The following is an 11602-nucleotide window of genomic DNA, read 5'->3' as shown; positions in this document are numbered from 1 at the left end:
AGACTTTCATGAACGCTAAAGGGAAATTTGATACCAATATTGATACGGACATGGGAAATTAATAGGCTTTTGTTTTTAGCAGCGAAGCGTGAGACGGCGCCATTGTTTTTAGCGATCGTGTATAGGAATTTTGAATACATATCAGACTTAAAAGTGAGTTTTAAATGTCTTAAATTCGTAACTTAAGACGAGGCTACTAGGAGTAGCGGGGCAACGGAAAACCTTTGGACTAACAACAATTATTTTCGATTGGTCTTTGTCAAGTGTGGTTCTCTATGTAATAAAATAGATAAATAATTGTTATTATTTTCTTGATACTTATGGAATTTTGGTTTTATGTTAACTGAGTGAATATGAATAACTATATGAAATATAAATGTACGTTTTTTATTTATTTCAGGTTCCTTTTCGGTATTGCGTTCAAGTGCGGATCGACAAATTCAAAATGGCGGCGGACGTGATTAAATAATTGTCGATTTTCAATGTGACAGTTTTCGAACTAATTTTATGAAAGTGAAATCAGTGGAGTAAAACGTGTTTGTGTATATATTTTGATTGTTATTTTGTCATTACAAAACTGTGCTACAATAAGAGAAAGACCTTAGGCTTCTGATTGATTCGAAGCCCTCGGCGACCTCTTGTTGGATTAATTCTGAGATGGGAGTACAGGTACTCATTCCAGAGAGCACGCAGCCCAAGCACATTCGCTCTCTGCCAAGAATCCCGAAAAACTCACACTATTCAATGAAACCTTTGAATTCCGTAAAACCATCCAGAGCGCTTCCTACCGTCCCTAACTCAAACCTTTCCAAGATGGACCCCAACGTCAAGGTCGCTCGAGCTTTGCCCAGGGTACCAAAACAAACGGATATTAAAAAGACAATTGTAGCAACCGGCAGGCACGGGAGGGCTCTTCCGGAAGTTCCGTTCCGAGAGATTGGAAATTTGAAACATTCGGATACCTCCGTGTCCAGTCGGGCATCAACGCCGCGACAGGCGCACAACACGAGTCTGAATTCCCACAAATCTAATACGAACCATCTCTCAAATGGCAATCATCACGTGACCAATGGCCACCAATCAAATAATCTCTCCAATAATCACCATCATCACACCAGTAACGGTCATCATTCAAACAATGTCCATGCGAACGGTAACCATGTCCACACGACGAATCACCAAAGTCATCAAAGTACAAACGGCAACACAACACAACGAACATTACCAAAGTTACCAAAGCTACTTCAAAAGCCTAAACCGGAACAAAACAGAATAGAATACATGCACGAACTTTACAAAAAGGAAGGCGACAAATTCAGCGATGAAGGCAACTACGAACAAGCCCTCAAAAGCTATAACCATGTGAGTAAACTTATTTTTAATTAAAATTCAATTTGTAATTCAATATTTGTCATAAACATATGTGTGTTTCTATCACGTTTAATAGCAGAATTTAAATTATGTTTTGCCATAAACATTTAAAGTGCATTAATGCGTACAGACGATATTCTATTATAACATACTGCACGCGGGTGCTGGCAAATACCTTGTGCTACGTTTTAACATAAATTTTCATCGCTCGTTATGACCTCCATGAGCCCAACTCCGCAGTCTATACTTACTCTAAATAATGCATGTCTGAATACATTATTGTTAATATCAAGTAAAGTGTATAACAATCCCATGCCGTTATGATCTGTTGCAATTAAACATGGGGAATCGGTTACGTACTCGTGATTCATATGCACGAGAAAACTGTCGTTGTTTTTAAAATGTTTGTAAAACTGTAAACAGCGATACAGTTTAAAGTTAGGGTTTGTGATGAAATTGTTCGAGTTTCTAACATGCTATATTAATAGCTTTACTATGTTGCACTCACATAGATGTACAGTTTGTTTAGCAATGGACAAGTTTAAAAAATGAGATTATGTTATACACTTAAACTCTTAAGCTCTTAAACGTTCTTGATGCTCATTTTTTGTTGAATAATAACAATGCTGAAACAAAACGCTTCAAAATATACCAGTCGTCGTCGTATAGGTCGCAAACACATATCAATCAAATTTAAGATTGTTTCTAAAGCCTTTGCGACCCATAGAACGACATAACATCACAAACGACGTGGCAAGAATTTGATAATTAAAAAGTCGAATGTCAAATCATTGTTGTCCGGGACACTGCATTGCGAAGTAAACTATTTGAAGCCTCCAACCCAGCATGGATTTAAAAGATTTGTAATGATGTATCCAATCTGTTAAAGTATCTTTGTTTGTGATAACAATGCTGCCTTCACCACTACACCTGCCCACATTTCTCGCCTTTTCAGACAGTCATAAGTATGGGATTAAATATATTTAAACAACCCCGTTTCATGAGATTTTATCTTAAATAACTGGCCACTTATGAACTACTTTTACGAACATATCCGCAAATATTCTAGATAAGCAACCACATCGTGACGTCACTTTGGTCATTTTTTTCTTGGTTTGTCGATTTGTCTTTCAAACAACTTCTTTTTCACGAATTTTCTTAAACTTCTTTAGCTTTATATTACGTTTAGGCAGTTTTGTGATAATGTTACGTATTACGTATTCTAGATATTTGTTTTCCTTTTTTTATAACAAAATTCAATATTGCCTGCCGGTAGCCATCTTGCATAAAGGTTACATTATACTAAATTATTGAGTCATAGGAGATCACTAAGTCATTGGTTCAATCAGTTTGGTTAATAATGCTCTATCAGTAATGGTAATGTGGGACTTTGTGCAAAATATTGCCATTATTTGCTGTTGCAGTTGTCGCTTTTTAATTGAATTATATAAGGAAAATATTTAATACACCCGGTATTATGACCTTAAGTATGACAGAGTCGTGTCACTAGAAACGCATTCAGGTCGGACAAGAATTAAAAAAATACAGCACTCCTGTCTAAATGAATCTCTGTATGGATCGGCACATTGATAATTTGTTGTTTACAATAAATCAATAACAAGAAACATTAATGGCCAATATATACAAGCCAGCATTGGCCATCACTATTTAAATATTGTATTGATTAAGAACACTGATCATTTGAAATAGATCAAACGCTATTTTTGCGTTTGTAACAGTAGCACTTGGTATTAAAAAAGTGTTTTACAAATGAAAATTCAGATCGGCATATACAGTATGTGCAAGCCTGTTGGGAGAGGCGTTGACCCTTTGCATGCTGGGAATTTTGTCGCCTGCTAAAATGTCGTCTGCTGAATTTCTAAAATTAGTATTTTCTTCGATTTTTTTCAAAGCATACTAGAAGAATAGCAAACAGTTTGGATCCTGATGAGACGCAACGTTTTGTGGCGTCTCATCTGGATCCAAACTGTTTGCAAAGGCCTTCAAAATTCGGTTACAGCACTGAAAGAGTTAAAAGTTAAGACTCATAGCGAGCCTGTGTGAATCGAGACCGCTTAACTTCGAGTCGCGGAAAAGGGGCATCTTTTACTTAACTTCTCGGTTTTGCTTTGTCGAATATGCCTTTTTAGTTTTCCGGATATTTACGTTTTACAGGGAGGATATTAAATAACGTGTGTCAAACAAAAGAACATAGTGTAACAAGACGATAGAATATGATGACTCTTCAAGTTTGTTTTTCAAAGGCCATGAAAATATAACAGTGCTAAATTAAAGCCACGAACGTCATATTTCGTTATCTGGACATACAATATACATGAATCTATACACCATTCAGATCTGACATGCCGACGATGTTTGCGCTAAATTGTAACGTTTGAATATTGACCCTACGTATAGTTTCATAGACAGAGTAGCCCTTGATCAGACTTCGCGGGTGTGCAGGCTGGGCTGGAACTACTCTGGACGCATAAGACATTAAACCCATTTTCGCACGACGCGGATTGTATGTCTGCAATAAGGATTCATATTATAATAATTTTAAAATTAGAACGTTGTTCCTTTAATGTTTTAAAAATTTGACCATTTTTCTTATATATTATATCATACAGCTCTGTTCGAAAATTAATTGCAAGATATTTCTTAAAAAATAATCAAATGCCGGTTCAACCACGAAACGGACTCGACTCCGGCATTTATTTAAAAAAAAACAGGTATGGCTATAACCTGAACTAATTTTAAGGTTCTATTTTTTCTCTTTTGTAGGCACTTAAGTTTATTTCGGACGAGAAGAATACCATGATTGCAAGGTCACGTGTGTATCGGAAGTTGGGGAAGCTCCGAAAGGCCGCGCAGGACGCAGACGTCGCTCTGAAGATAGATCCGCTATATCACGAGGTAACTTTGGTAACCGTATTCCCAGTGATTTATAATATTTATAACAGTTTATTTTAAACTATATTTCAAACAAATCAAAAGTATACGTTAATATGTAAAATGTATCGTAATTATACATTATCCTTGTACATTTGCTAATGGATTGGGAAACAAGGCCGATGCGATGCTTATATTCGTTCTTCTTCGTTTACATAGAGATAGAATGTGTGTGAAAGTTGAGCGAATTAAGAAAAAAGATTAACATTGGGAAACATTAAATTAACAAAATGTGAATTGTCAATGCTGTTTTCCACCTTGCTAAATAAAGATTTCAAACCAATAAACACTGATGATCTCACTCTGACATTAGATTACTAAGAAATTTGCACTTTTTGAGTAAACATGCTAGGAAATTTAAGAATTTGACATCTCAACACGAAAATCGTGACTTTAAATATTTAATCGTTTTACTGAGAATGAGAATATCATATTATTAGTTAATTATTATCTTATGTTGATAAAAAGCTTAAAGTGGATTTTTAAACCGTTTAGCAAATTGATATTTTTCAAAAAAGTGTGTGATAAGTTCAAAGGAATGTATACGGGTACATTATATTTATAAAACGAAATAACACCCATTACTTACAGAACATTTTAATATGTAGGTTCGTTTAAAATAACAATCAATCGGTATCGGTACAATAAAATAAACTAGTTGTAAAGCTTTTGATATATATGTTGGGACATTACATCTATACTATCATAGCGTAACAGACATGCAAGAAATTCGCTGACACCGGAAAAGTTTAGATAGAGGTGCGCGTTACATTTGAGATCCTGGATTCGTATCGTCGACAAGGAAATTTTATTTTTATTAAACTTAATTATTGCTGATATAAATATGTTTGACTGTTTTGTATATCATGCATTCGTTAGAGAAATATATTGAATGGCATTTGCAAAACTACGAAAATCTACGACCAAGTCCTTTTAATTAACCCATTTATGCCTAGCGTCCTGAAAAAAGGACTTTGCAAACAGCGTAGACCCAGATGAGACGCCGCATGCTGGGTCTACGCTGTTTGCTTAAAGGAATTTCAGTAAGTAATATTCTAAATATAGAAATAAATATACTAGACATCCCTAATTTTGGAAATAAATTGATACAATTTAGAAGGATGGGAGAGTCCACTAGGCATAAATGGGTTAAATTGGCAAACTTTACGGCGAAAGTACAACTAAATTCTTCTACGTAAGTGTATAGGGATACGACCTAAATAGTGTCCTCATATTTTCGAAAGCTTCTAATCGTCATGATTACTAACCAATACTAACAAATTTCATTTAGAGTTTTGATAAAACATTTTATAATAAAACCACAAAACACTTATCTATAAAAAAAATCAGTGCTTCAAATACACGTGTGAAACATGAAACCGTGCGCTAAGTTAAATTCGGATCGAAAGTAATACCCGTTGAACCCCGGTGACAAAAAAGTGAAAACAAAAGATTTAATGGGGCGCGAAACATAATCAACCCATGGGTCCGAGGTGATTTCATTTAACGTTTAAACGTACCTTGGTGAATGTTACATTGATTAATCTCTTTTTACCTTTGGTATACCTTTCTAACATTTTAGTGTAGTTGGTCGACTTACCCATGTAGTTTTGACTTAATCACATATAATTTGATTTGTTAAATATAAATGTTATTATTTGCAAATTGTACATGAAATTGTTCATTTCGACCCTAAACTGTAATCTCAGTTTTATTTAAATGCACCGTTGTCATTACATTGGTGTAACAATAATTGTGCGGAAATTTAAATCTTCTTTCAGTGGTCGTACATTTCAACTCATCGAGAATTTATTTCAATTTTTAAATTAACTTATTAACATATATTCCACAACAAGATAATACATAAAAACATAATTATTAACCTTTGGTCTTTAATTATTTTCCCAAATGTTTTTCGTCTGCAAACATTAAAACAATCGATTGTATTGTATTGATAGTGGCAAACCGCCGTCTTGAACATTGTGTCACACCGGTCTTACTGGTGACAATAACGTAGTGACGTTACCATCTATGTATAGAATGCCGTCTTGAAAATAAAGTTGTTCTTGGGTTTCGGTTTCTGATTGGCTGTTACAATTTCTAGATATGCATACGATAACTTTATAACTGACATTGCAGGGGAGGTAAATTTCTTGGAAACAAGTCAACAGACGATGTAACATGGAAAATACTCATAAATTAACGCTGTTGTATTACTTACAAGTTACAAACACTATTTGAACGATACATACGTATTAATGTATTTGATAATAACGTATCGAGTTATGATGAATTACAATTTTTACATTTTTTGTCGCATTTTTGATCAGCAAAAAATGTTTACTGTGTCAAAACTATTTACCGTAACGAACTACATCATAGTCGAGCGTTAAATCAAGGTTTCTTTATACCCCCGATACACCAACTCCGTTCGAAGTACGTCCTGAAAAATGTGACTAAGCGGGCTCGAACTGTGTGAGAACGGAGTGATCGTAGTAGCAACGTGTTACGAACTGTCTTCGAACTGTGTGGACGGCCTGGAACGGAGTTGAATGGGAGAGGTGTTTCAGAACTTTGAGCCTACTCAATTTTTTTTTTCGATAATCTCGTTCTATAATTAAACGTAGTAACAACGTACTGCAAACGGAATGGACGTACTAAGAACGGATAGGTCGTACTAAGGTTGGGTTAGACACGTGCCAGACCGTATTGCGATCGGACCGAAATTACAGGTACGATGCCACACAGATCGAGTCCGTTTCTAGTCCGTCCAATCCGTTCTCAGACAGACCGACCCCGTCCGCACTACGTCTCAAGTACGATCTTGTTTCGTGTAAATAAATAGAAACTAAAAGATAAGTGGCTGCAACTAGGTCCTAAACGTACTAAGAACGTAGTAAGACGGAGTGAGATCTGCCTTTGAACGAGTTACCACTGACAACAAATAAAGAAGAACTGCGTACGAACGTGATCGATCTGGCTGAGGACGGGCTCGGTCTGACTTGAAACGGTATACCAACGGGGACAATGGAAAAATTGACCCGATTTGAACTGGATAAAGACGGACTGGCAACGGGATAGGACGGGATAGGAACGAGCTGCACGTAGCACGAATTGTGTATGAAAGTTATTCAATCATATTGTAGATTTTTTTCTGACCAAAACTACACGTTCAAGCAAGTTCACATCCCGATCTGCATTTTCTTCAGAACGTGGTCGAACTGTCTAAGAACGCGCTTGGTGTATGGGCTCCTTTACGCGATCTCTATAACCATGACTCAAAAAGAACCCACGACTCAACAAGAACATACTATATACATGTACATACACGCTACCTTCCTTTTATTTAACAGGGCCTCTTGCAGAAGGCTGAGATATTATTAGAACAAGGCGAATACGAGGCTGCCCTGAACTACTTCCAGAAAGGTGCCCGAATGAGGCCGGATAAGGACGACTTCCAAGACGGAATCGAGAAGGCGAAACACGCCATGTCGGAAAGCCACAAGGGTAGAGTGGAAATAAATCTTCAACTAATTGTACAAGGGCCATTGCAAAGTACTCATTTATGAGTTTCTTTTTAAAATAAGTAACAATCTTAAACGCATACTCTTTATTTAGAGGCGCATGAGTTGTAAATGTTATTTTGTTATCTTTAAAATGGTAAAAAGCTGCGGTATAATGTCGTGAACTGTTTCAGTGCCAGTTGCAAGGAAGCGGAAAAACACCATCAGCCCCGAAGAAATAACGCTACAGAAGAAGGCAAGCTTTATTATTTTGTTCATTATAAAAAAATAAAAAAAATTAAATGTGCGAACAATTACTAAATAGTTGTAGTAAAGTGTTTGCGTTAAAATACCATGAAAAGCTTATGTTCTATACGAGTTTCAATAAAATGTCGCGAAAGCACGTTTATTCGACATAAAACATCGGTTCAAGTGATTCATTACATTTTTTTAAATTTAAATTTTCATCCGAAAATATTTTTTTTAAGTTTGTTTTAATCTTTAAAATCTAGTCAAAGGACCGTTCGGAAAAGGCCCGGAAGAACCGAGAGAATGCGCAGGCGCAACGAGCGCACTCGCACCTTAGCGACGACACGCACGATGTCTCCATGGGTTCAAACGGCTCATCACACCGCGACAACGTGTCCGTCATACAGGAAGAGGGGTCCACGCACATTCGGGCGCCGTCCGCCCACGTGGTTCATCCGCCGCCGAGTCACATGCCGGCGCCCCCGTCCCAGCCGCCACCCGCCCACAACAGGGCTAAGCTCGGCCGCCAAATGACGCCTATGCCTGGGCGCATGAAGGTTGGTTTTGACGCCCCCGAAATCCACCAAAATTGTACTTGTCTTTGTCCGCAAACTATTTTTTAAGCTATTGTCATTTTGAGCATTTAGTAAACACATTGCGTACAATGTATACATGCCATTTGATCTGGCCAGCATAACTTTAAATGTCACTTGACAATGAGCAAAAATTAAGTGCAAGTAACGGACAAGTTTTAAAACCATAAACGATAAAACGGTAAACTCAATGTTCATTTTCATGACGCAGGCTCGGCCATCTGATGGGCGAATTCTGGAGCCCGCACAGGAAATTGGCGGACCGGAAGTTCCGGCTGGACCGGAAGACGTAGACGAAAACATGATGAAGCAGATCCTGGGATCGATGTACAAGGACCGGGACTACCTTGAGAAACTGCTTGGGGAGACAGGTTTGCGACGTAGAATTGTTACAAACATCATAATGTTATCTCATAAACTATTATAGCGAAATATTTAAGCAGGAGCCAGTAACGTCCCACTACTTTAATCCTGATATTTTTTCGCATAGCCGCGCATATTTGTCCCGGACGTCAGTCATTCCGGACATATGTAAATACAGCAATTTTTTCATCTTGATATTGCTTTTTTCTCTAAATATCGTTATTGATATTAAATGCTTAATTTGTTTCGTGTGCAAATGTCTTGGTACTCACAAAAAGTCATAAACATATAACATTGAAAAATGAATTAAAATACAATTTTTAAATAAAAAAATGGTAATTGTGTATATACTGCTATACATTTTTTTTCTCACAGACAACATCACATTACCCGGGACTTCTAACGTCGGTTCCACCGCAAAGAACGGCCTCAACTTCCTGTACGACCGAGTACTCAACTGGGTCCGCAAGGGAGAGCACCTTCCGGTGACGCAGCCGACGCCGCTCCCCAGGGAGACGCGAACCTCGGCGCGCCGGAAGTCGATGGCGCATGGGTCTTCGGGTATGTACTGTCATACACTCAAATGGTTTTTCTAAGAAAATATTTCTAGCCTTTTTTATGTTTGAGATCTTCGTTATAAAATACATGAACAGGCAAAATGTTATTATTCTATTTTAATATCCGAACAATCATCTTAACGTTGTTACCAATAAATCACCAAATATACAAACACTTATTAACAATCTAACCTCTTTTCGTAAATTAATTAAGCAATCAGTCAGTCTATCAATCAAATTATTTATTTGTCTTTCGTTCTGACCTTCCTTTCGTTTAATGTGTTACTGATCGCCTTGATACGACTGACACAACCAAAATGGCGAAAATTTGAACAAAAGCTAATTCGTCGTTCCTAAATTCAATAAATCAACGCATACATCGATTAAAACATCGATTGTATTTATTCACATCTCAGTCGAGAGCCTCATTGAAGATCAAGAGAAGGAAAACGAAGCCCGTCTCACGCGCAGGTCCAAGAAAAAGGGTCAGTCCAAGGCCCCGCATACTTGGTACAACTATCTGGAATCCAAAAAGCTCGAAGAAGCACAGGAACGCAAAAACGCGCGTAACGCATTCTTGCACGTGGTGGAAGGTGAGAGCGCATGCGCATTGCGCGAGCGCGTGTAGTCGATATTTCTTCTTCCCTGTATAGGGTTTAACAATTTAATATAAATTTGAACGTTTGGTATGCTACCTTTAAACCGTCTGAGTCTAGTCAGACTATATATCTAATTAAGACACACAAAAGATCAAGAAAAATCGTGTTAACTGTAAGGCTAATTACCTAAGCATATTGTAAAAATGAATAAAGTAAACTTAAAGTGATATTAATGAGAACAAAATGGTTCCACCCCAAAAATGTGATGTTTTAAGCTTTAACAATTATATTGTAAGTTGAAAGTTTAACAATTTCTTGTGAATTCGTAATTTATATTTAACAACTGCAATAAACAATTAAATCACACTGAATTAACACTTATTGAAACAGCTCAATAATGGTTATAGTTAAACCATTTGTATATGTTAATACATAATTATCGCGTTTTTACGTTATAATTAATATATTTTGCGGTTAAAACGCTTAATAAATATAACTGTTGTTTTAGATATTTAAGGAACTAATTTAGTAAACGCCTGTATACAGGTCGCAAGATAAAACCGAAAGAACACTCCAATTTGGAAATGAAAAAGTCCAAGCAATCACCGGAAACCAGCCGCCGGAAGGAGCCGGGCATGCGAAGAACGAAAGACCATGACAGCAAAGAGTCGCTGAACCAATCGTTCCAGTTCAAGTCGTACCGGCCTGGAAGTGACCTGCGCAAGAGCAACGACAGGTAGGTTAACTTCGCGAAGATTGGAATTTTCCCGAACATAGCTCTTAACCAAACATATCCACCATAGTTAACCACGTGATGATGTTCTTTACTCGAAATTCGCTGGACATTGTTGTGTTTAAATTTTGTGTATTGATCATTTGAGTATAATAAAAACATGTATTCGACACCTCGATCGCATATTCGTAGTCTGGGTATTTACGAAGAACCTGTTTTACTTAATGTAACTTCCTGACAAATATGGTATAATGTTGTTTTTTCGGCGTAAGCTGAATAAGCCAGCTTTTCACCTTAGCCTGACCTTTGTAAGTGTCCAATAAAATTCCAATAAAATTTCCCGCGGCTAGGTACGAATGAATACACTTCATTTATTCCATTGGCTGATTTGAGTATACCATCAGAACATTGGAAACATATCCGCGTCTTTGTAACAGTGTTTTACTGTATGAAACAATTTTATCTCGAATGAAAAGGCTTAATAGATAGAACAGTTTAACACTCAATTCTCGACATCAATACAGTTTGTGCGTACACCTTTTATTTTCAGAGTATTACCAGCGCAAGAGCGTTTATACTTAAAAGGCTATGTTCTCATATTTAGTACTTACTTCCTTATTCCTGTCAACATGTTAACATGTAAAAGTATAAAGAGCAATGGAAGCGAGGCCTCACTTTAAAG

The 11602-nt window shown here is 37.0% G+C and overlaps 1 protein-coding gene across 1 annotated transcript in view; it reads left to right on the top strand.

The window, feature by feature from the left end:
• Window positions 1-411: 411 nt before the first annotated feature.
• LOC127859299 (uncharacterized) overlaps window positions 412-11602 on the top strand; it is a 19775-nt gene continuing 8584 nt past the window's right edge. Inside the window, exons 1-9 of the mRNA XM_052396554.1 lie at window positions 412-1362; window positions 4156-4287; window positions 7677-7830; window positions 8021-8082; window positions 8339-8632; window positions 8880-9039; window positions 9407-9592; window positions 10005-10181; window positions 10734-10923. Of these exons, the coding sequence (XP_052252514.1) occupies window positions 658-1362; window positions 4156-4287; window positions 7677-7830; window positions 8021-8082; window positions 8339-8632; window positions 8880-9039; window positions 9407-9592; window positions 10005-10181; window positions 10734-10923 (2060 nt within the window). The 5' untranslated portion in view covers window positions 412-657. The remainder of the gene's footprint in view (window positions 1363-4155; window positions 4288-7676; window positions 7831-8020; window positions 8083-8338; window positions 8633-8879; window positions 9040-9406; window positions 9593-10004; window positions 10182-10733; window positions 10924-11602) is intronic.

This window comes from Dreissena polymorpha, chromosome 15 (genome assembly GCF_020536995.1).
Source record: "Dreissena polymorpha isolate Duluth1 chromosome 15, UMN_Dpol_1.0, whole genome shotgun sequence".
In the NCBI taxonomy this organism is placed as follows: Eukaryota; Metazoa; Mollusca; class Bivalvia; order Myida; family Dreissenidae; genus Dreissena; species Dreissena polymorpha.
This window is presented reverse-complemented; position numbering and strand designations above follow the sequence as displayed.